Source organism: Eucyclogobius newberryi, unplaced genomic scaffold (genome assembly GCF_026437365.1).
Source record: "Eucyclogobius newberryi isolate DKJ021-1_F unplaced genomic scaffold, fEucNew1.0.hap1 SCAF_18, whole genome shotgun sequence".
In the NCBI taxonomy this organism is placed as follows: domain Eukaryota; kingdom Metazoa; phylum Chordata; class Actinopteri; order Gobiiformes; family Gobiidae; genus Eucyclogobius; species Eucyclogobius newberryi.
In genome coordinates this window covers 17,350,348-17,376,421 of record NW_027315812.1, presented here as the reverse complement: position 1 = coordinate 17,376,421, position 26,074 = coordinate 17,350,348, and the positions used below count along the sequence as shown (strand labels likewise).

The following is a 26,074-nucleotide window of genomic DNA, read 5'->3' as shown; positions in this document are numbered from 1 at the left end:
AATTAGGTCTCAGTGATAGGGCAATGATGATATAATAAGTCTTTGTTTTTCTTTGATCGATTTCAAAACATATTAAAATTTACCCCTCCAAAGTCAGAACTCTAATGACAGAGCGTGAGCTGTAGTTCTCTCATTTTAAAGCTGATCATTGATTTGAATTGATTGAATCTCAATTTGGTTAGATAGATATGAGTTTATAGGAAAATTTGCTTCCACAGAAGTCATGACAGTAGTTTATATTCCACACCATAAACACAAGACACAACTGACATTCTATTAAATGTATTTGCATGCTTAAAATTTTTACCAATTATCTTGTCCATTGATGCATTTTACTTAGCTTCTAATTTAATACCATCACTGCTATTCAAACTCTTTCCTCTTCATCACATAAATCTCTGGACCCCAGAAAGTTATGTTTAATTATTTTTTAGTTATATTCATTTGTCAACACTTGGGTGTAGCATGGCGTAAATGTTGCATCCAACCATAGACTGTTGGAATAACTTTTTGAAATAGACAATTGGTAAATTGAAAGTTGGGACTGGAGACAGTGGTTTCTGCTCCGGTGTCCACAATACTTAAGCTTCATAGTGTGGCCATATTGATGGCTAAAACTGTTAGTGATGCTCCGTTTATTTAAGTATCTCTTGTGAATTTAGGAACTTTTTTGGAGGACTTTGGTCAAATAATTTATTCTTTTATAACACCTTTTATATTTCACCCAGGAGTGAAAAGCACTAAGAGTGCAGTTCTGTAGAGGACTTTGTAAAAATAAAAGCCAGTCAGGAGGTTTTTAATAATCTTTTATCCCTTTCTGTCGCTTTCATATTACCGTAAATTTTGAAATAGCTTCACAGAATACAAAGTGTGTCAGCTGATTTATTCACTTAGGTTTATCAACTCTGGCTCTCTGGTATTTTAGGCCTCAACAAAACCTTTTTCAGTTGATGGTAGTGTAAATTATCATTTTGTATTTTTCAGTTTGATTTAAAGGTGCACGGTGTAACTCTTCTACTGGAGGATCTGGCACCTGCTTGTCTCCATGGAGATGTCATCTATCTCCACATAGACAAGCAAGTGATACTACAAGGCCTAGTTATAGGTCAGATCTGTGGAGAGGCGAGCCCGCTTACTGTACGAATGCATGTTTTTACAGGTAAAAACACAACAACAACAACAAACAAACAAATAAAACTCTCACCTCAATACGTTTCAAGATATGTTTGATAAGTTTATTTCCACACTGCGGAACCTTTCAGGCACAGCAATAATATCCCCATGAAGACGAGCTGTAAAGTGCACATTAAAAATCAAACCACACTACTATTTTTTTGCTTTAGAAAAAGACATTTAACGGTGAAGTACTGGTCCTCTCTCTTCAAGCCAAAAGGTCAGTTGGCACGAGCGCGTCTCATTTCTCTTTTCATAATCCAGGACTCACAACGTCAGATCAACCCTGACTGAGCCAATTGATCCTTCTTAACTACATCCACTGAATTAGTGCAGGTTAATACAAGCCGCACAGAGATTACTGTAGTGCCATCACCAATGCACAAGCAGGAAGTGAGTTATAGGCCAATACAGTTATGGTAATGTATCTGTATCAAAAGCGTTGTAAAAAAGTAAATCCATTTTTATATTCTCACCAAATATACGTAATCATTCCAAATTAGAAAAAACAAATAAATGCAACATTGTAAACATTATAAATTGTGACACAACATATTTGTGTCAACGTGGAAAAATCAAACCAATCATAGATATGCTTCTACTTGACAAGTACTCAATACAAGGTAGTTAAACATAGTAGCATCATTTTACACTTTGATGGTAATTTGATTCTGAATTGGCAAAGACACATGATTCACAGGAGTTTTAACAGCTTGCAATTTATTTGATCGATTATATGTCAGAAGATATTTAAACACTGGAAATTAAAACCCAGCAAGTGTGTACTTTATTTGGGATGCTGCGCTAACAAGTTCATTCCACCTCCATGACGAGTCTGTAGCCTGTGCCCTTTTATTCACAGGACGTAATAAATCCATGCAGCTTGATTGTCTTTTTTAATTATAAGTATTTTAATAGTATCTATATATAGAATGATGACCTCTAAAGAGCAGAGAGCTTTTTCTTATTACATTTTGCCTTTGTGTTGTCGTAGCAGTCAGTTTAAGCCAAATGCTGGCTGCACCATTATCTCTCAGTATAATGGACTCTTCCTTAATGCTGACTCGGTGCCAAGGTCGTGCAGCATGAACACAAGCACAGGTTCTCTGATGGAGTCACCTGGGACTGGGGCAGCGAGCCTCTGCCAAAAAGCTCAAAGCGTCCTCTCTGTGACTGGCGCGTTTGTGCTGAGGGCCAGGTCAGGTCTAGGTGGCTTCTCTGAGAGACTAATAGGCTTAACCTGATAGTCAGCAGTACTCATTTAGTGATGATACTTATTTTGCTGAGCCATGGCAGTGCGCTGAAAAGTGTAAAGACAAACCTGCAATGAGTTCTTACTGCTAAAACAGACATGCTTTTTCTGTTCTTGGGATTTATGTCATATAATTTTCATTGTTCGTGAACGTTCTAACTTTAAAGGACCTTTGAAATTAAAGTTAGTCACGACATAAGTCAAGGCAAGGCAAGTTTATTTGTAGAGCACATTTTATACACAAGGCAATTCAAAGTGCTTCACACAGCAGGAAATATGCATTCAAATCACAAAGAAATTACAGATACAATAAAATTGACTAATTAAAAACAATTTAAGTCATAAAAGAGAAGAGTGCAAAGAAAATCCTTTCAGTCATATGCACAGCTAAACAAAACAGTTTTTAGCTTAGATTTGAACATTGTCAGAGTAGAAGCCTGTCTCACATCTTCAGGAAGACTGTTCCAGGTTTTAGCTGCATAAAACTGAAACGCAGATTCCCCATGTTTAGTCCTGACTCTGGGCACCAGCAGGAGGCCGGTCCCTGAGGTCCTCAGAGTCCGAGATGGTTCATATGGCACTAACATATCCAAGATGTACTTTTGTACTAGGCCCTGGAGAGACTTGTACACAAGCAGAGCTGCTTTAAAGTCTATTCTCTGAGCCACAGGGGCCAGTGCAGAGACCTGAGAACAGGACTAATGTGATCATACTTCCTGGTTCTAGTCAGGGCCCGAGCAGCAGCGTTCTGGATGTACTGCAGCTGTTTTACAGCTCGTTTGGAGAGGCCAGTGAGCAGGCCGTTACAGTCTATTCTACTGGAGACAAACGCATGGATAAGTCTCTCTAAATCTGGTTTTGACACTATATTTTTGATTTTGGCAATGTTTTTTAGATGGTAAAAAGCTGCTGATGTTATTGATTTGACGTGGCTGTTAAAATTCAAATCTGAGTCCATTATTACCCCCAGATTTCTAACTTGATTTGTAGGTTTTAGAGCGAGACTCTGGAGGTGACCGCTAACACTTTCTCTTTGTTTCTGTGGGCCAAAAACGATTATTTCAGTCTTGTCTGAGTTCAGCTGGAGAAAGTTGTTTTGCATCCACAAACTGATCTGTTGGATGCAGTGACAGAGTGAATCCACTGGTCCATATTCACCTGCCGACAGTGAAACATAGATCTGAGTGTCGTCTGCATAATTGTGATAGGACACATTTTCACTGCGTATCAACTGACCTAACGACAGCATGTAGAGGTTGAACAGAAGGGGACCCAGGACTGACCCTTGGGGCACTCCACTGGTCAGGGTCATGTGGTCTGAGACACAGCTACCAATTTCACAATTTCAACAAAGTACTTCCTATCTTCCAGATAGGACCTTAACCAGTTTAGGTGCCAGTGATGCCCACCCAGTCCTCTAGTCTCTGTAAGAGGATCCCATGATCGACAGTGTCAAACGCAGCACTCAGATCTAACAGAATTAAGACTGAGGCTTTGCCCGTGTCAGTGTTCAGGCGGATGTCATTTGTCACCTTGACAAGAGCAGTCTCAGTGCTGTGATGAGGTCTAAAACCTGACTGAAAAACATCAAATGAGTTGTTTATTAAGAGGAAATCTGTGAGCTGTTGTTAAACAACCTTTTCAAGGACTTTGCCCCAAAATGGCAGATTAGAGATGGGCCGGTAATGACTCAGTACTGCGGCATCAAGACTGCTCTTCTTTAGGAGAGGCTTTATGACCGCAGTTTTCAAAGACATTGGGAATGTTCCAGATTGAAGCGACATGTTAACTATGTGAGTGAATGGTGCTAACAAACTGTTCAGCACAGACTTTAGAAATCTGGTGGGTACCACATCGAGGCAGCAGGTAGATGAACTCAGACTGGTGATGATCTCCTGGACAGTTTTGTCAGTTACAGGTGCAAAGTGACATACAACTTTTCATGTGGGCTCCATCACGTTGGCACCTGCTTATAGAAGTTTATTGCCATACTGTGGAATATTCCTGGGAAAATAATATCTCCATGGAAACAGACCGATGGTGAACCCTCCACCAGAAAAGGTTTGCCCCTCCCCCTTTTAGCTGACTAATTTGTCGATATAGAAATGTCTTTAGACAACCAAGAATGTCCTAAGACGACTACAGCGCTACAAGTAAGTACTTGTACTTACGACAACACTACCTGCAGTTACACACTCCACAACTTTACGACAGTGAGTTTAGTTTCCACCCCTTCCATCGTGCCTCGAGTCAACGTCAAATAGAACAGTGTAATCAGATTATTTTGTTTTAATTACTTAACTTCTCTCACTTCATTTAGAGAGTTTTGTGTTTCATTCATAGTTTCTGTAAAAAAAAAAAAACAGCTACTATTCTTTCCAGTCCCATGTGATATTTTTTGCCTTTCTTTTTCCCTCGTGAGCAGCCATGATACAGACGTGTCCCTCATCCACCTGTCAATCACGCCTATCTGAATTTGCAGAGATGAATCCGGTGATTGATCTGTATTTAAAAAAAAACTGAGATTTCATTCTGGACATTACTACTACTGTAGTAGCATTGTAGTTATTGATCTGGTTAGTCATTTTAAGTTTGATAGGGGACACTTTATTGTTTCATTGCAAAAAAAAAAAAAAATGTACATTTGACCCATACAATTCTAGTAGTTATAATCATAAACAAAGCAAAAGTGGTAGTAGACTGTTGGATAATTCTATTTCTATGTTATAGTCGGTCCCTTCTTTAATCCACATGAAGTAGCGCTTGCTTGCTTGTAGAAAGGGCATTTGTATCATCTCCAAATTAAATATCCCCTGTGGAAAGAGTGGCTAAGATTAGTATTCTGAGGGGTCGGCTGTATTGATGTAGACTCTCCAGGCGTGGGCTGCCTTGGGGTCGAGAGGTTGGAGCAGTGGCACATGTGTCGAGCTCTTTGGGGCCGGCTTTGTGTGAGTGTCCTCCTTCTCTTGCTCTCATTTCACAATTATGTCTAATAAACACTATAAAAATAAAAAAAAGAAAGAAATTACTTCAGAATACTGTAATGTGAATTAAACATATAAAAACTTTGACAGATTTGGCATTGTTTTCCTTTTCCCTTTTCAGTGGCAGTTCAACTAATATAAAGATCAACGCTAACCTGGGAGTAGATTTGTACGGACAATACTTCTGATATTACTTTTTATGATCCTGGCCAAGAACAATAGAATTTTTGAAAGAAGCTGACTGCCATATTAAATCTTAGCCCTTGCCCGGAGACCCCCGTGGACCTGTTGCTATCGAGACAAATAACACTTTATAAACTGTTTAGAGGTGTGTCTTGAAAGCGGTGCTCTGGGACTCTAGTGTGAGTCTATAGAGATCTAGTTTTGTAATTCTAAACTAGTTTGAAGCCAAAGCCAATGTGTACGGTGCCGCTGGAGAGAGTACTTTCTTTAAGCATTTGATGTGGAAAGGAAACTCTGAGAACAAAACAAACTTATAATCAATAAAACTTATCACATCAACAGAATGAAAATCTGAGCTGACTGTAATGAGATTGTAATGCTAGTAGTAGCATTTTGAGAGATTTCTGTATCCTTCTTCAGGAATATCCACTTACATTCATTCAGCTCATTGTGTTTCATTTACTCATTTCTCTTGGACGCTATATTTGGTCTGTACTATCACATTTCGCTTCAACAATATTTATTTGTTGAATTATACCTCGGGATGTGTTTTAGTATTATGATTATTGTCACAATTTCTCTAGACAATGAAGACAATAAATTTTAATTGACTGAGCTCTTAGTTAATTTTGACCTGATTACAGAAAACTATTTTGTATTCCCAAACCCACTTAAAGCTATGTGAGCTGTGTTTTATCTCATTCATTATTGCCTCATGGATTTTTCCCTGGCCAAGTCACAAACTTTGACATTATGAGCAAGAAAAATAAGTTAGTAAATGCAAAATGAGTAATGGACACTATTTGCAATGTACTAAACCCTTTCCGCTAACAGATTGTATGTCTTAACTTTAAACAGAATCACCCTCTCAGTTTTACTTGATGGTCTTGAGTTCATCGAGTCGTGTGAAGCGTGAGAAAGACATTCAACAGAATATGACACGGAGTTTTCAGCTTTCAAGCGGTTTCATAAACGTCTCCATCACTGAAATTCTTTGCCAAGCTGTTTTTCTGACATCCCTACTTTTCTTTTCTTTCTGCAGATCTTGGCCATCATATCGATCCTCTTCATTGTGCTCTCCACCATCGCCCTGTCCCTCAACACTTTACCAGAGCTACAAGTGATGGACGAATTCGGTCAGGCCAACGACAACCCGCAGCTCGCCCACGTGGAGGCCGTGTGCATCGCCTGGTTCACGATGGAATACCTCCTCCGCTTCCTCTCCTCTCCCAACAAGTGGAAGTTCTTCAAGGGCCCACTCAACGTCATTGACTTGCTCGCCATCCTGCCCTACTATGTGACTATCTTTCTGACAGAATCCAACAAAAGCGTGCTGCAGTTCCAAAATGTGCGGCGTGTGGTGCAAATATTCCGGATCATGAGAATATTGAGGATCTTAAAATTGGCCAGGCACTCCACTGGTCTCCAATCTCTGGGTTTCACTTTGAGAAGGAGCTACAACGAACTCGGTTTACTTATTTTATTTCTTGCAATGGGCATTATGATCTTCTCCAGCTTGGTGTTCTTTGCCGAGAAAGATGAAGATGCCACAAAGTTCACCAGTATTCCGGCGTCTTTCTGGTGGGCCACTATTACAATGACTACAGTGGGCTATGGTGACATTTACCCACAGACTTTGCTTGGTAAAATTGTAGGGGGGCTCTGCTGTATAGCGGGAGTGCTGGTAATTGCCCTCCCAATCCCTATCATTGTCAACAACTTCTCTGAGTTCTACAAAGAGCAGAAGAGACAGGAAAAAGCCATCAAGAGGAGAGAGGCGCTTGAAAGAGCAAAGAGGAATGGAAGTATTGTGTCGATGAATCTCAAAGATGCTTTCGCGCGCAGTATGGAGCTCATGGACGTGGTGGTGGAGAAGGGGGAGGAAAAAACGTTCGATAACCACCTGTCGCCAAGTCGCTGGGGCTCGGCAAAGAACGTGTCATCAGAAAGTAGCCTAAAATCACCAGATAGAAGAGACCCAGAGACCATGCAAAATCAAATTACTATTATCACATCAGGAAGTCTGCAGCATGAGCACACAACTCCACAACATCTAAACGCTCAGAGGTTAGAAGACATGTACAATCAGATGACAAAATCACAATCCTTCACCAACTTAAACATTGCAAGTTCAATGAGCACCATGAGCACAACTATGACTGGACCTGGCTCACCCAGGAAAACTCACAGTCCAGAATCCGCTGTGAAGGAAGAGGTGGAACTGGAGATGACAGAAGTGCAAGAGGCCGGCTGTTCGGAGGACTTTCTGCGCGAGGAGGTTGACGTTGAGCGTTGTACATTTCTTCCAAAGCTTCCATTTTTAGATCTGGGTCAGCTGGACACGGCAGACAACCTCTATCCGTCTGAGCTTCACATAGACGAAGATGGGAGTTTTAATAGTGCCATGGAAACAGTCTCTCCAAGGAGGAACAATCCTCTGAAGATGAAGGCTTTCGCTGTAAACAGAAACTTGGCAGAAGGTCCGCTGACACCACCAAGCACTACCTCTCCTGGAGACATCAGCTCCAGCATCATGGAAGACGAATCGCCCGATGGAGAGATGTCCCTGCTCATACCATGTTCGGATGATCTCGTTCCCATCGTGGAGGAGGAATCACTATCTCCGAAAAGGCTGGTCGTGGACACCCCGCCCGGAGACGAGGACCCGACCACGGAGGATCATCTCATGGAGGTGGCAGGTGCTGTGGTGGGGCCTCTGTCGCCAAAGAACGCAGCACAAAACTGCACCCAAGACGTAGTCGGGGCGAGCGGGGAGTCAGACAGCAACCAAAGTGGACACAACAAAGTCGAGAACCACATGTTTACAACGGAAATCCATCTGATACCCGGAGACGGCAGTCTTTCTCCGACTTGTGAAACCAGCATGTGACAAGCAATTTAACACAAGACAAGGATGCAGTAGAAGATATTTTTGCATGGCATGACAAGTCCCTTTTACTTGTGTTGTGTTTTGCTGAAGAAGAGGAAACTGAGGTGCTTTAAAAGGCTCCGGAGAAATGAAGGATGTCATCAACTGCTGTAGGTAGACTCACGGCCCTCCTGATGTACATAATTATTTTCTAGCAAACTTAAGGACGGGGGACTAAACTGTACAAAGCATGCATTTAGACAAAGACGAGATATTTTACGGTGCTTAGTTTGCTGAAAGCGCTCCACTGTAAATACCGGGACATCAAAGCCAGTGACAATGCACAGGAAGGAAAAACAAAAAAGCTGTCGATGCTGGTACAAATAATGTGCAATGTGAAAAATAATGTGAGAGGACGACGTCGGAAGGAGACACGGAAAGCCCTCAGATTGGGTGTTGCATTGTAGCGAACTCTAAAATAAAAACATATCATTACTTTTTGTGGAAATGCAATGTTCCCATGACGACCTTGTAATGTTTTTCTTTTTCTTTTAGTGTGATAAACGGTCTATGAAAACTGTACGGAATGTTTTGGGATTTCATGAATACTTGTTAAAGTTTCAGTTTTGCATTCAGTCATCAAAGAAATTGACAAAAAAATAATAATCCTTTTATTCACATACACTTGTAGTGGCCAAAAACGTCTATATGTAACCAGTACTTTACGGCTTCTAACAAGAAACTACTACTTGTTCAGCCCCACAATTATTAATAGTTTGAATAGCATCTTGTATCAAATAGTGTAAAATACATAGGTCTAGATTGAATAAGTAAATTCTACGTAAACTAGAAAAGATTTAGCCAAATAAGACTTGGTTAAGCACAGTAGACCTGGTCAGTAATCTTTTCAAACTTTCCTCTTGTAACGCTTCACTAAAGCAGGTAATAAACCATCAACTACAATAGAACTTCCTTCTTAGAGACATCGATGGACCAAATCAAGCACACTGTCAAGCTCTTGTCTTTCTCAGCGGCGTAAATAAATGTAATAATGTAGTGATATGATTATAGTATATATATTTTTTTTCCTTTTGCATTGCATATCCACGGCACCCTGATGTCAGTCTTTTTTGGTACAACTGCGAGTTTTATCTGATCCTGCTGATCAATTTGAGAGCATCTTTTTATTTTGTATATGTGTTTGCATCCTGGACTGTAATTTATTGTGTTACATTGTGAACAAATAATGATTTTCAGTCAAACTTAAAAACCCAAAGGAGTTTTATTTTTTGGTCTTTTTTTTTTTTTTGTGCTCACTTCTGTTTTACACTGACTGAAATTATCTGTTGAAAATCTTTGTTTGTTGCCTTTGATTCCTATTTGTTGCTGGATGATTGTTATATATTGTTTTAGCATGACACTTTAGCGTGTTGCGTTCGTGGGCGCCTCACAAACGAGGAAGGCATTGGTCGAACCTGAGCGGATGGTTCTTGTCTTTTGTTTTACTTACTCGAGTCATATTTTGTTGTCACAGAAAGGTGTGGAATGTGCAATCTATGCAGGCCAAGAATAGTGGCACTTTATTTTCTGTCTATGGGATTTGTAAGTGTACATGCAGAAACTACTTGTATTTTTCAAATGTTATATCTTTAATACGAGACGAACAGTATTACAGCTAATAGAATCTCACAAACAATGCAAAATTTGAGTTTGACTTTTTCTTATTGATATCAATGGACTACAAATTTGACTGTATGGATCCAAATTGACCACTAAGGCCTTTTATATTACAGTTGGATTGAAATAAATCCAACTAATGTCTGTTTAAATGATTTTAATGGCCACACACAAATGATTTTATGTTTTTTGTGAATCAATGTTGAGAATTATTCTATTTTTTCTAAAACAAAATAGAGCACGACCACAAGTTTTCTGCCATATTTGGTGGTTGAAATGCTGCGTGCCTTTTCATAAGTGTTTATGAGAAGGTAGCAAGTCATTTTGCTTTGTTCATATAGCACTGTACAGAAAAAAAATCTAATTTTATAGGAGAAATCAGGTCTTTATGTATTAGATAAAGTAATGTTGTTGAGTTCTCAGGTTTTCTACAACTCTCTGAATTGGATAGAAATTTTCTTTCACAGCTTTTTGAACGGTGATCTTGTCAAATCTACACCGATGTCTTGGCTCCCGGAGCAAAGCACTCTGGGTAATAATATGTGTACTACATTCACTATCCACCCCATCCGTCTTCAGTGAGGCGAGAAAGGAGCACAATACAAAACTTCTGGCCAGTAGAGATTGGGAATCCCATAAAACACATGCGAGAATAAACAAAAACACATTCGCCAAGTGACAAGTCCATGTGATTATTCATTTCTCACGACAGCTTTAGACTCCACATGCATGCCCTCCAGTACTGTATAAACTGACAAAATAGAAAGAACCTCCTAAATTATTACATTGCACCATTTGCGACCCATTTTGTGTACATATATTTCGACATCAATCTAACATATCGTCAGTGTAAAATCCCCTTATTTCAAACTCATCTGACCTTCAGCAGAATCACTCTTCCCGCCTGGGTCTGTTCCGTTTTACTTCCGAGGCCCTTTTGTTTGTCGTTATCACATCTTCGCGCAGGCCAGGACTCATCCGTCATTCTGACAGCCAGGGCGAGAGGAACACCGGATTGATCGGGAAGACTCCCCTGAGATGGCGTTTGCGTGGATAATGAAATAAATAGCGTTGAAGATGACAGCAAATATGGGAGTAGGCTTTTGTCTTGCTGTTGCGGCAATATCCAGTCTATATACAGTACAATAAGCAGTGCAAAGGTTATGTATTCCCCTTAAGAGAAACGGTATTGTCCATGTCACTCATGCGTGCTTAACCCACACATCCCTACAGAGCATTAAGCTATTGCATTCTTCTTTTTATGTTGTATTTTGCCTCTTACATTTGTTTTATTTGGTCATTATCTTATATGTATTTGACACATTCGGAGCTACAGACTGTTGTTTTTTTGTTTTTTTTTCTGTACAAAGCGACATCATCTTTGTATGCATGTAGTAGTCTGAACAATTATGTGACCACACTTCGTTATGGTACATGTATGTCAACATTTCTGTAGAGCATTGTTCCCCATTACGTCTATTAGCATATGCAGAATAACAAATAAATGTGTACATAACTTGTGTGTGTCGTAATTATGCAGGCACAGTTGCATTATCATGGGTCATGTGTTCATCAGGAAAAGTAGTATTAGCTTTTTAATGATTGTAGCATGCTCTAATTACAGCAGACACTACAGTGCATTGGAAGCACGAGGCTGCTTCTTAGTAAATTACTCATCATTATTATTTTGTTCCGTAGTGCAGTGCAACAAAGCAGGACTTGCAGGAATTTTGATATTTGTGTAGGCCTAAAGTTTTGGCAATTGGGGAGTAACAGGAGACTTCACCTGGACAGTGCAACAGCTAAGTGTCCATAAACAGCCCATAACATTACTTATTGTGTATTAGAAGTACAAATTAGTACTGAAAAAATGACTCGAGTCAAATTTAAGATTTTTCAATACATTGTTGATTGGGAAATAGAATGGGGAAACTACTAAGAGTGTCTTTATGTATCATCTGATTAATAATTATATAAAGTTGAGATGTGCAGTGACCACTGTTCCTCGTGGAGATGAGAACTATAAAGTATATTCTAATCTTCATTCGATATGCACAAAATGTGATCTTTTCAAAGCATAGACCACAAAATGTGAAAAACTAAATAATATCTGAAGGAGAAAAAAAAATGGATTTAGGCCTGTTTTACTGTATTAGACCGAGGAGCAGAGTTTCCACATATAAGCTATTTTAAAAGGGCCTGATTGAACGGTAGAACGCAAACAACTGAAAACTACTTATAATGGGCTTTTTTACAGAAGCGTTATTCCCCCAGACCACACGGGGGAGCCATTTTAGAAACAAACAGGCGCACATGAGGCGCCAAGACCGAGACAGGAACAAGAGCAGATAAACAAAGCCGTGGCGTTTGAAGATGGAGAAAGGAAAACACAATATAACTCGTCCAGACTTTGATAAATGTGAGGAGAATGTCAGTTTCTCACAGGTCACCGCGGTGGCCACGGACTGGATGATGGACTTTCTCTTCATAAGTCTGTGTCGGAGCTTCAAGGACGGAAATCTGGAGGAATTCAACAAACAACTGTCGTCTTTTGAAGGTAAAACATATGAAGAAGAAAAGTTCACGATGTAAACAGTACAACTCAAACAATTGTATTTAGTAATAATCATAAGCCAAGTCTGTTCAACCCAAAATGTTCAGGATCATTTACAACAGCCCTCATACTAGTGTTTGTGTGTTCAGTGGGTTACAATCTTTACACTAATATGTCATTAAAAGTCTTTCATTTTCGCCAATAATGTGCCCTTCATTTTAGCTGAACAGGACTCTGCATTTAATCGAATTTCAATTGAGATTCATTTCTAATAGTGGCAATTATTAAAATGATGTACCGGAAGGTTTAGACCTACTATTATTTGCGTTGAAATATGATATTTTAAATACATTATCAACCAAATTAACGTTTAATTATACTGACTAAAAGCTTTAAGACAAATAATATTTATGAATCCTGTGTTGTGGGTGAAAATATGAAATGTATTTATTATTTTTTGATAATTTTATAATTACTCCTCCTTACTCCTTGTTTAATAATTACGCCTTTGTTATACATAGTTCAGATCTGTTCTAATAAAGACTAGAGAGATTGTCGCTATGGTAACTATAGTATTTAACATGCAGTTCCAGCAGCCATATTGTGAGAGGAAAACAGTACTTAACAAATGTATGTATTTTAGCTTCCTTTTATATGCAACATTTTCCCATTCAAAAGATACAGTATTATGAAGGTATAACGTTTTGTTGTTAATCGCTATAACACCGGTCTTATTTTCTCATCATTCTGAAACCCATGATAGGGATACTTTCATAAGTGGAGTTTTTGTCAGGTAATAAATTCTTCTGTTATAGTAATAGTCTAAGGTCTATGTAATAGTTGTGAAAAATAATTATCAGATGTTGTCTTCATTTGGTGTAATGACACAAAACGGTTTAATTCTGCATTAAAATATATAGAACTGTGCAGAGTTTTGGGGTGAATAATAATTTTCATAATTCAGTGAAAGAAATATCAGAGACATCGCAGCTGCCACGACAACAGAATCCATGATTTCTCTAGCCTTTATTATACCCCATTGGTACAGATAATCTGTATAGTCAGATTATGATGATCAAAATGCACGTTTAACATTTTCAAGTAAGGATTAGCATTTCTGCATATTTATAGGAATATTGTCATTTACCAAACTCCTTTTGTGTTATTCTAAACTGGATTTTCACTTGACTTACAGTAAATTAGCAGTAAATTATAGTTTTGACCTTCTATTCATGTTTATATTCAGCTATTAATGACGGCCTACCACAGAACAAGAAGGTTTTGGTGTGTGCCTTCCTTGCCAGAGTGATGCATGGAGAGATCCTGGGTAAGAGACGCTATTTTGCAACCTACAGGTATATTTCATATATTTTGTTTTGTCAAAAATGTCTTTTTTTCTAGACGTGTCTTTTGAAGACGACCACAATGTGTTGCCTCTGATGTCAGCAGCAAAGATCTGGTCTGACCTCAAAAAGACAGTGGAGGATGAAGTCTTGGCGAAAAACATCACAATACTTTTGATTGTTCAGGTAATGAAAATGTGTTTGCAACGTGTTTTGTGTGTGTTGTGTTTTGTGAAACTACTAACTGAATTTTTTTTCTAGTCAGTGGCTGTGTGCTTAGAGAAAGGATCGAATGCATCTTATGTCATCCAGTGGTTGGAGAAGAATCTTTCTGATGGAAGAGACTTTCCATCAGTAAGTATCTGCCCTTGACTTATCCATGTGTCAAAGTTTGGAAGTTTATGAGTTTCCATCTTTCATGCAGACTCTAAGAGTCAAACTGGGAACAGTGGTGGCACAAAAGGACAACTACCACCCACTTATCAAGAGCTTCAGCTACAGCCGTCTTCTGGAGACCACAAATATGTTCCTCAATGAATTTCTGGAACGAAATCCCTCCGACTATCTTTTCAAGGTAAGGCCATTGTTTATGGTTGGCCCAAATGTAAATATGCACAATCCCACAACGAAATCTGCTGCGTCAGTTTTGTATTGAGAAGTTGTCCACCCGTGTCTGACTTTCTGCAGCGTTTAAATAAGCAGCTGATGTGACTGATCGCTAAATGAGTGGAAAAACAAACTCATTGTTTTCAGCAGGTTTGCCTTTATGAAAGTCTCTGGAGTGATTTGCACCATAGAAGTTGACCAAGGTTAAACTTTACAAGGCTGCTGTAATGACGGGCCTCATTAATCCTGCCTTCTCATTAAGGCAACAATTGAACCTGAAAGTTAATTGCTTAAGAAGAGCATGACCAGGTAACATTTAGAAACATGATTAATAACGGCGCATGTTGTGTCTTTTTGGTAATTAGGCGGCCACAAAGGCAGTGCAGTCATCTGGGAGCAGGGACACTTTGGAAGACAAAGAAACGAATGAAAGATCTCCGACTGAGTCAACCACATCTGTCAACAAAGAGTATGTTTTTACCCATTTTCATTCAGTACACAAATATGGTTTAAAATATTGTTGTTTCCAACACTTAAAGATATTTTGGTGTTGGGTTTACACTATTTTGCCTTTCTAGATAATATAAATGCATGCATTTTTCTTATAGTATACACTGTTTATTTTTATACTTTTTATTCATATTTTATTCAGTATGTTTTTGTTTTGTTTGTTTTTATCAGAAATGAGGAGAACACATCAAGTATGAGGTGTGTGCATTTATGTATATTTTTATTTCCACCGATGCACTTGGCTGCTTAAAAAACTGCTTATGTCAACAGATCAAAGCGTAAACTTTTGTCAACTAAAACGTGTGACTTGTGGACCCCAGAAACAGGCAAAAAGCCTTTTATTTGCCTCACAAGACTCTCCAAGAATGGTGAGTTTTATGTTTAGGGACAACTAGTGAACCTTTTATTAACACTAAAGCGCTATCACCCAGTTCATTTGATGTACATATGGTTGTACTTTTTTCTTGCAGATATATCCATCCCGACCCCAAAGAGCATCGTCCCGGACCCCACAAATATCAAAAAGCGGAAACCACGTACAGTAAGACACACTCCATATTCTGGACCATTGTCATTGTGGATGTTCTGCTGTTATTCAGTCGTATTTGTTGTATTTTGTTTAGAAATGGACCTGGACAGAAGACAAACAACTTATTGCAGGAGTTAAACGACACGGTTTGGGGCAGTGGTCTCACATCCTGCAGGACTTTAACTTTGGGGACCGCACTGGCACCATGCTCAAAGACCGATGGAGAACCCTGAAAAAGGCTCGTGTAGTTTAAACATGCAGAGATTGTATTGGTTTACTGTATACCATCTACTAGAGTATACCTTTTTTCCATTATGGCATTTTTATTTTCATTGTACATATTTATTTTCTTACTGGAATGCAAACTGGTCCACATGTTATTAAAAATGTATACAGTGTTTTGTTATAAAAGTGCTGTTCAGAATGTATCTGGGTAAAGAGTGACTTTGTGGCAATACACCATGCATCATATTTGAAATTACAAAGGTAATAAGTTAAATATAAAGGTGAGCTAGAATGATTTAAAACGTTTGCTTTCAGTCTGCAGCTACTACAACTAATTCACTGCGATATCTCGTTGAAGTCGATGTTACAGTGGTGTAACTATCAGATAAAAACAAAACTGTGCTGGGGTGGACAGTTGCAGTGCTTGCTCTTCTGGACCCTCTTCCACGTCCCGCTGCACTGAGGACTCCCCAGCGCCTGCCAGTGGAGCGCAACGTCTCTGCAACACAGACAAATGTACAGCTTTGCTCAGTGTGTAATGTTCAATAGTATTCCAGATCATGAATAAAGTTTAAATGAGAGAGTTGTTAGATGTATCATTAACAGGTAACAAGTAACAGGGCCAACTATAAGCTACTATTTCCACAAGGGGGCAGTAAAGGGACTAATGGTATGGACTTTTGTGGGACGCTGAACTACATTTCTATTATGGGCATCTATTATTATTATTTTAGCCACAAAGGGAATTGTTTAGATTACTTGAGAAATTGTTGCATGTGAAAATTAAAGCCCAGCTAGAAAATTACAGCAAAAATAATCTGGGTTTAACATGGACGGTTTTCCTCACTGACAATTATAGCTTGACAGTTTCCATAGTTACAAGGCAATTAGAGTCTTAACATGCCACTTTACAATAGTTTTTTTGTATATTTGTAATAAAACACACTGAGGAGTGACTGAGGCGTACAGTATTTGAAACAAGTTTACACCAAATCCAACTGTTCAAAGTGAGTATGTGCTGAATATGGCAGGTAGAATGAAAATACACCAGACTTTGACTAGTTGACTAGCTCGTGTTACTGTAGGCAATACTGACATAGTTGTTCTACAGGTCTTATCAGTTCGAGGTGTGTCCCAAAGGCCCAACTCCTTGACCTTTGACCCCTCCCTGACAGATCCCACTCAGAGGTGTCATGACTTCATACTTGTGTGCGTCCAGTCCGTCTCCTTGGCACCTGGCGCTGTGGTTCCTCATGGCAGGGGGCTCACAGGCCACGCACACCCGGAAGCCCTCTGTGATGTAGCGCATCCAGTGAGTGTGGGGCCGGTTCTGCAGCGAACAGTGGGGCGTCCGAGACTCCAGCTGAAACTCCACACAGAAGCTACAGGGGGGACAGGCCCATGTGGGGGACAGGCCCATGCGGGGGGACAGATTAGGAATGTTCATCTTGAGGGTGTGAATCTCTTATTATGGAAGAATAAACATGTTGCATAGAAGAACAAACAGTGAAGTGGTAGTAAACACAGTATACTTAAAGAGGACGTATTATGCAAAACATATTTGACTGCACTTATCCTTGTTACAACAGTTTTCCTCATCATTAGTTTACTCGGTTGTATTTTGATTGATGATTGATTTATGGATGTTAGAGAAATCCTGTATTGTCCTGAAACTGAGGCTTGTGGTGCTCAGAAAATTCCTGTTTTGCCGACCCCCTGTCCCCACCCACATACTTAGGATTAAAATTCATGTAGTGATACATATATAGGGTTAAAACCCACCTTCTTCCCTACAACACCTGTCGCTTTGCTTTACAAATCCACATAGTCTGACGCTTTTTTTTATTTGTAAGTATTTTTGATACTTATTCTTGTATTTATTCTTATGTCACTTTAGCCTGTCACTTTATTGGGGTTGTGCAGTAATGTTATGCCATATGCTTCTGTGTTTAAAATGTGTAGATCAGCTGATTGTTCTCTGAATGTGGGTGTCTTGATGATGTGTGGAGTGTGACCTGCAACACTGTGAGCCTCCGGCAAATTTCCTTTCGGGGACAATAAAGTTTAACCTAACCTAACTTTAAAATGTTTGATTGAAATGAAATTATTAAAAAAATAAAAAGATGTCAATGAACATCCACTGCTTGTTACAGTGAAATGTCACTGTGAAAAGTTATGCGGTTTTTAACAGGAAGTCAATGGACGTGCTTCCATTATTACGCCATTTTAGCTCAATAATGCGGTTTACAATTAACAAAGTGCAAAATTATGATCTACTTTATTATTAGTAGTAGTATTTTACAGCTCAACAAAAAGTGCCTGAAAAAAGCATAATATGTCCCCTTTAAGTTCTCTTCAATATCGTGGCCTTGAACTTTTCCTGAGTAAACTGGCAATAGAGTTGCTGAGGAGGCAAAACGTTACATAGCAGGATGCAAGAGGACAGGCAGAGAGTGTATGTACAAATTAGACTTGAGGCTGTTAATACTAATTTATGTTTAATTCAACTAAACTAAAATAGTGAGGGATTTTTAAGTCCTATATTACATTCTAAAAACAAAAAACAAAACCTAGATACTACATCTATAGTATCAAAATTTGAACCAGTAACACTACAAAAAGAAAATCTGACAAAATTGGACCTTTCCTGAATGGTTTAAGAATGGTCTTGCTCTATATCAGACCTAGTTTTTTTTTTAATGATCAATACAAATCAGTAACAAGTTTCAAATGTTTGAATCGTAACACTAACTCTCATCTCCTAGTGCAGCAATACTTCCACTTCTAAATGTGTCCCCATGTCTAGTGTCATACAGGTCTTTTATGCTCCATTCATCTGTCCTGCATCATTATTATCAGGTTTTGATTTCAAAGGCCGGTGGGCCGTCCCTCAGCATAGAATGTGTGTGGAGAGACACGCAGGTGAGCAAACACCTAACGGCTGCTTCAGGCACAGATCTTTGTTCCCTTTGCGTGGGTTTCTGTTACACAATGTGACAACAGAAACCTCGATTTGGGATGATTTATAATACAGAAATAATGTAAATCTTACCCAGGGTGCAGGGGGTTTCCATAGCTGTCGTGCTTGGGTCTACCCTTGGCAAACTCCATACTGGTGATAAATGCCGGATCTGGAGAGAAAAGTGAGAATAACACTACATAAAAAAAAATGTAGACTAGAAATGTAATCAGCCTTTGGCAAATGACCCTAGTAGATCTTATAGTTTGAGAGCAAGTCTTAAATATTTACAATAAGGGGTTGATCTAATGCCTTACTAGGTTTTTAGCAGTTTTTTTGTTTTGTTTTTTTGGTACTATAATTCCAGACAAGCACCACATCTTCCCTCTGCGTCCTGCTGACCTGAGTTGGCTCCACACGGCTGGCCCTTGTTGTCCCTGTACTCCCTGCAGCCGGCCCTCTGCTCCAGCGCGGGACAGGGCTCTCCGCTGTTAGAGGGCTGCCTCTCCGTGTGCCGCACTCTGACCCGCATCGAGGGCTGGCACTGTTTGGCACAGCCGCTCCAGTAGCTCCATTCGGTCACCGCACAGTCCTGAGCTGGTGAGAGCGCCACATGAACGTCACAAAACACAGTTAAGGTTCCGTCACTTACTCACCTCCATGGAGATGTTATCACTTTGCCTGGAATATCACAGTAAACATGGCATTGAACTCATCCAGCATCATCTTCATACAATTACAGGTGTTTTTACTTTGAAGATTGCTTTGCTGCGTCCGTTCTCTCCAAATAGTCCAATTTAATGCCAAATTGTGGACCTTTATGGCAAAGTAAATCTCCACGGAGACAAGCAGTTGGCAGATTCTCCAGCAGAAATGTTACAGTGTGCACCTTTAACCCCTCAAACATAAATATAACGAAAGAAGACATGCTGCTTTAGAAGAGTGTAGAAATATTGCTTTCCTAAAACTCTATTATTATTAAACTCCATGAAACAAACCATTGATTTAGGCCAAAGGGACCGTCCAGTGATGCTTCCATAACCAGACTTTGAAGTAATTATCGTCAACCATTTCCAGCGTGTAGCAAATGTTTCAGATACTTTCTGTACTTTCTGCCTGTTTGATTGCTACTGTTACAGCCGCTACAAGAAGTGGCATTCTTTAAATATTTGGACTAATTCTATTATGTGGGCTGGAGAAATGAGGTTAGACACTGGACTGCTAAAGGTATTTAGTGGTAAGATTATAACAGTACACTGCCTTGATTGTGAACTGTTAAGTATACGTATATAAGTATAAGTGTAGTAGCATTGTTAAATAGACGCGCTGCTTGTTATCACCAGGGTAACAGAGATTTGTGATTAAGAACCCTTTGACCGGCTAGGATTATTGATCACAAATCTCTACCCAGAGTTACCCAGGTAGAGCACATTCACAATTTGAATTTACAATTTCACAAGGAAGTAAAAATCTAGAAAGATATTGTGTGCAAAATAATAACAACAGCAACAATGTAACTATATTAGCGGTTTTAAGAATTAGACATATGAATATTTGCAGTGTAATGAATAGTATTGTGTCAATACTAAATAAATCAGATTTCAAATACTAATTTCAATGCTAAGGAAATGGCCTGATACTTGATTATAAGAACACAATTTATCAGAAAACATAACATCCTTTTCAACTCCAAATAATAGTTTTCATTGTTCTGATATATATTAAGACAATTGCAAAACTGTTTCAAGAAAGATTCTACTTTGTTTTATTTTAATGCTTATTTACTAGATTCCAGTATCTAGTTTTAATACCAGTTTTAGCATTGATTTTTCTTAATTATTATTTTTGACGACACAAGTAGAAAAGCCTGCACAGCCAAGTTGCACGGGCTTTCTTTATTTACACAAAAAATGTGTCACTCATATGAGAATATTCTGACCATTTCCTGCGCTTTTAAGTCCCAGATCACCATTGCTACAGCACTAATACACTTGTTCACTTGTTTCTTTTTTTAATTTAACTCTACCTTCTTATCTATTTGAAAAGGTTATCTGAAACAACAGCTTATCTCCAAAGGTGTGTACAGCGGTGATTCATTTATCACAAACCTGGGCATTCTGTGAAGTAGTCAAAGCAGCAGTCCCTGGTCTGCCCACAGCCCTCATCGCAGTAGCACGTCCCGTACACTCTGTCCATCCTCCAGTCTGTTGTCATGCAGTTCATATCTCTCCCCCAGCAACATTTACCTGCGCACCCTCCGAACGCACACTGCCCCAGAGAATACAGCAAAAGAAGCAGATACACCAACTCCACAGTGGTGCCCATTGTGGAAATGCTGCAAAGTCTTGGCTCAAGTCATGACCGAATCTGGAGAAGTCAAGAATAGCAGCTCTTTTGTGACCTGGAATTCTTCTTCACTTGTGTCCAATTCCTGGAAAACCTTAGAGCACCATTATTCCTGCTCTCATCACAGAGTTCTTCATGTTGGACTATGCATCCTGCTCCTTCTCGCCTCCCCTCCCACTGCGGTCTGACAATGAGGACGAGGGAGGGGTCAGCTACAATGTTTTTCATCGGCCGGATTTATTAATTTTGTTACTTTTTTCTTCTTCCTCAGACCACACTGGCTTTCTTGTCCGCCTTTTCCTGGCCATTCTTTGCCATCACACATTTCTAAACATCCCCAAAGAGAAAGGCAGGAATGTCCGCACTGGCAGGTCTCCAGACAATTGTGCCAAGGGGGCCAGTGCCAAACAGCAAGCCACCCTTTGCTGGTTGTCACCTCTATGGGGTTGCTATCTATAAAATATCCCTCCGCAATCTGCAAAGAATGTCGGGCGTTATCTTCTATCATGTTGGAATTGTGATTCAGTGTGTGCAGTGGCATTGCTTGCATACCACAAGTGAATATTTTCTGTGACTTTGGTACATTGGTGTCAGCTCCCTGCACTCCCTGTCTAGAGGACTGTATTTGCAGACATGGGAGGGAACTCATTTATTACTCTGCACAGGAAGCAGTAAAATAATAAGATGTTTCAACTAAACTTTAACTGCCACACATTTAGGTCAAGATGTTCGTGTTGATGTTTTACAATCTGTTATTAATTATCTATGACTATACTTCAATAGCAACGGTGTGTGATTGTGCGTCTGTTAATTCAGTGGTAAAAGGTACTTCATCAAATTAAGACTTTCTGAGTACTATCAGATTTAATATTGGACTTCATTGGGATCACATTGGGGCTAAAGCAGGTCTAAAAAGAGACTAAACCATGGATAAGATTGTTTTAAATAATAAAGATGATCAAAAAAAGGGAAAAAAAAACATAATTTGTCCCGAAAAAAATTAAAATAAAAAGTTTTCAAAGTGCAGAGGGCCAAGTGTACCATAGTTTGAGAAACACTGCCCTAGTCCTTATTTTTAATTATGGAAAATAAGTCTTCTAAAGTTGTTGATATGCTGATCTCTAGTGTCTGGAGTTGGTCCGTCTAAACTGAAAAAAAAAAAAAAAACTTTTAAAAAATATATTTGTATATTTGTTGACCTTTATGTGACATTTCCTTTCTTATTAACCAGAGGTGGAAAGTAACAAGTCCTAGTGAGTAAAAGTGCTTTTTTTTGGATCTGTACTTCACTTAAGTACATTTTATACTAGTATCTGTACTTTCTACTCCACAACATTTTTAAAGGACTACTTTCTGTATAGTTTGAGGGTTTAGAGTTCAAGAACTGCTTTGAGCAAACAAAAGTAAACATAGAAAGTTTGAGAAATGTATTGTTTTAAAAAAAGAAACAGGACAATTCTTTATCAAATTGTATACGACATATTTAATATAAAATATGCACAATATATTTTTCCCTCAAAAAGTAAAATTTTAAACATGAACTTTACTTACTTAATACTTTTACTTTAGTAGATATTTACATGTGATACTTCTACTTAAACAACAAACTTACTTCTTCCACCACTGGTTTTAACCCTAATCTGATCAGTGGGAGATAATTTAGTTGATCAAACAACTGTCAAGTAAATCTAGACATAATGCAGATTTTAGGAGAAAACCATGGCAGGAAATTAGATTAGAAATTAGATTAGAGTCTTTGGTTGTTCTTAAACAGAGTCTTTGATCCGCGTCTTAAAGTGGATCAGGTCAAGTGGCACTAACAGCCTTCATCTCCGCGATGTTCATCAGCTGCAGGATCACCGGCCCCTAAGTGTTGGAGCCAGTAGTGTGTCTCAGCTCATGCATCTTCCACAGGGTCATTTGGTTAATAAAGATTGATGTTAGCTCTTGGCCAGACATCGACACATTGCTCAGGCTTGTGTGCTGTTGAAAATACAGATGCATTAAAAGAATGTGGTCATGTGAGGCGCATCTTCTCCGCCGATGCAAAAACCACAGCACGGTGAGTTTGCTTTGGTCTGAGGGAGTTGAAAGTAAAGATCAAATCATGTGTGTTGTACGGCTGACAGACTCCAACCCACAACCCTGTGCTCCTGCCAGACACAATCACAATCACTAATACGCAGACAGAAATAATTGGTAACATAATAGTTATTTCTTTGTATAGTTATTAAAGTGCCTATTATAGGTTTTTAGGATTGTCTAATTTTGACTTTATTTGGTGTATTTATACATGTAAATATAAATGATAGTTTCACACCAATCAAGTAGCTATTTGTGGAGAAAAGTTGACAAGTTTGTAGGGAATTACAGGAAGTGACATCACACTAGGGACACTCATTCCATCTGAGGTTTATGCGTAATTTACACAAAAGAGACAGCTTTTTTTGACCCTCTAAACATTAATTCAACCATATATATTTTTATTTGTCAAATTAAACAAATTACAGCAATAAATATATATTGTCTCACGTGCATTTTAGTTCATTGAGTGCCTATGACAACCTGTCATAGGCACTTTAAGAATTCTTCAGGCTTTAATAGTAACTAAATGAATACACATTTATCAATATAATCAAGCCTTTGTTCATGTTTTATTGAGGCCAATTAAGGTGTAGTGATTATAAAGTGGTACCAAACAAACATCTTATTATACCAAATAACCTTGAAAACACAATATTAACACAGGTTTTTCGAGTGGCACAGCACAAGGGCGAAGGAATGCTCATAACACTTTAATTTAGACAAACTAATAGGTTTTTATCAATTGCCATGTTCACAGTGACACTTATAATCTAGTCCTCTAAAAGGTTATGGGAATCAAATGCAAATTGTGGAGTTTCAAAGGCTTTCATTTCTGCCTTTTTCTTCCAAAAACAACACATTCCAACATGGACAGATTTAGCCACATATCATCTTTCAGTGTCAAAATAGTACTAGCTCTACAAAGACGAGATCTGGAGGGACGTTAACTCAAAGTGAGGAGCTCATTCTGCTGTCTGATTGGACCCAAACCAAAAACCAAAACATTCAAACAACTTTGACATAATCCAAATTGTGTCTGTAATTGTCAACAAATCAACATGGCAATTGCAAAATACATTATTCAGGATTACACTGAGGAGCTATTAGGGCCACTCTCAGATGAAGTTGAACTGAAAAGTAGGCCAATGACAAAGAAGCACATGTGGAGTGATACTGGAGGAGCCAACAGAGGTATCATGTCCACGCACCGATAATTAGGCCCTTACATGGCTCAGTTTACCAAGGAATTAAATTACAACGCATTGGATCGATTTTTACCATTTATGAAACCAGATTGTCTTTTGAACAAGCTCATCTACAATCCATTTTGTGGCAGGGCATGTTCTGCTTGTTTTGAATCACCTGTGTGGGGAATGTACACAGTTGGTCATCTCCATGGAAACGTATGACCTAGGCAGACGTCATTTTAATGGTTTGTTGACCAAATCTTTACTTTACTGCCTTTTGATCTTAAAAGGGTTGTTAGACACTGTTCTTTCTGTGTATTTCTTTACTATGATATATTTAAACTCATAACTCCTGCTGCGAGCACCTGGACAAACAACACATACAGTGCATTAAGTGTCCATAAAGAAGTGGCTGAAGCATTTCTTTGTCTATGACCGGGATGGGGACATGAGGCCTTTTGTTTCCTACGAATCCCTAATCTGTGCTAACGAATGGAAGCTGATAATTTGGTCTTCATTTACCTCTATAAATTGTGAATGAAATTGAAAAACATGTCAATAATTTGTATCATTCAGCGATATTAAGGTTTAGCTAAGACTCTTTCATATTAGGTTAAATGTACGCTTCGAAATTTGATGTTGTTACTGAAAATGTGTGGTAAAAGTGCAGCAGTAGGAGTCTTTGTGCCCAGCCTACAGAGCAACATAAGTAGCACGAGAGTGTAAAATTGACCTTATCCTACATATTTGTCGTAGATGGTGGTCTCCTGTGTTGGCTCCATGCGTATTAATCAAGTGCACATTTTTTGGGTTAAAGTTTGTACGATAAAGGAAGTTTTTCTAACAAGGAATAAAACGGTCAAAACAAATTAGTTTTAGAGAGGATGCATCTCAACTTTCGTAAATCTCATGTTTCATGAGCAGCGGAAATGTTGTGTATGCACATGTATGAATCCTTGTGAGACATGTTAAAGTTGTACTATAAAACATAATTTGAACTCACAATGTCACACTGTAAAAAACAGTAAAGCCAAAGGTTTTGATGAATTTCATGTGCTTCAGACACATAATATTTGTATTTTGTATGTTAAAGTCAACTAATGTACCTAAATTAAAAGCATTTAATAACAAAAACAAATGTAAAGTATGTTATAGAAAAGTTACATTTAAAAGGACTAAAATGTAAAAAAATAATTATTAGTTTATAATATCACATTATTTTCTATTTTTTCTGACATTAATTCCATGATATTGGAATTCACCTACATATTCAGACATTGTGCTGATTATTAGAACGCCCTTGTAAGAATCGACTCAGAGGAAACACTGCCAAGTGTTGGCTAAGGTCATCAGTGATGGGTTCACCTGAGTTCTTCTGGTGAAATGCTATACCGCTTATGGCCAGACTCTGTGCGGCACCTGTTAAAGACACAATTGTGTACCGTTTGTTCCGAGCCATTTTGTTTCACTCCAAATAAAAATGACAGTAAAACCTGCAGGAGAGGAGCCCCGGACAGACTGGAGGGCTCTGCTTTCTAGGTCACAGTCGCTGAAATGTACACCTCGCTGTGCAGGGAAACCAAAAACTAGTA

General features: G+C 38.8%; 3 protein-coding genes across 3 annotated transcripts in view; 2 read left to right on the top strand and 1 right to left on the bottom strand.

Annotated features, from left to right (window-relative positions):
• Positions 1-11,658, top strand: part of LOC140364552 (potassium voltage-gated channel subfamily B member 2-like) — a 93,076-nt gene extending 81,418 nt beyond the window's left edge. Inside the window, exon 3 of the mRNA XM_072450744.1 lies at positions 6,635-11,658. Within this exon, the coding sequence (XP_072306845.1) occupies positions 6,635-8,482 (1,848 nt within the window). The 3' untranslated portion in view covers positions 8,483-11,658. The remainder of the gene's footprint in view (positions 1-6,634) is intronic.
• An 829-nt stretch (positions 11,659-12,487) lies between these two features.
• On the top strand, positions 12,488-16,486 carry terf1 (telomeric repeat binding factor (NIMA-interacting) 1). Its single transcript, XM_072450742.1, has 10 exons — positions 12,488-12,695; positions 13,939-14,019; positions 14,094-14,221; positions 14,297-14,389; positions 14,460-14,609; positions 15,007-15,110; positions 15,323-15,349; positions 15,422-15,519; positions 15,622-15,692; positions 15,775-16,486. The coding sequence occupies exons 1-10, from the start codon at positions 12,512-12,514 to the stop codon at positions 15,931-15,933; spliced, it is 1,095 nt and encodes a 364-aa protein (XP_072306843.1). The 5' UTR covers positions 12,488-12,511; the 3' UTR covers positions 15,934-16,486.
• Positions 15,541-21,439, bottom strand: LOC140364551 (somatomedin-B and thrombospondin type-1 domain-containing protein). The gene is made up of 5 exons (XM_072450743.1): positions 20,973-21,439; positions 19,267-19,461; positions 18,958-19,036; positions 17,111-17,287; positions 15,541-16,404 (listed from the first exon to the last, which is right to left on the bottom strand). The coding sequence occupies exons 1-5, from the start codon at positions 21,187-21,189 to the stop codon at positions 16,287-16,289; spliced, it is 786 nt and encodes a 261-aa protein (XP_072306844.1). The 5' UTR covers positions 21,190-21,439; the 3' UTR covers positions 15,541-16,286.
• Between the last annotated feature and the right edge of the window lie 4,635 nt (positions 21,440-26,074).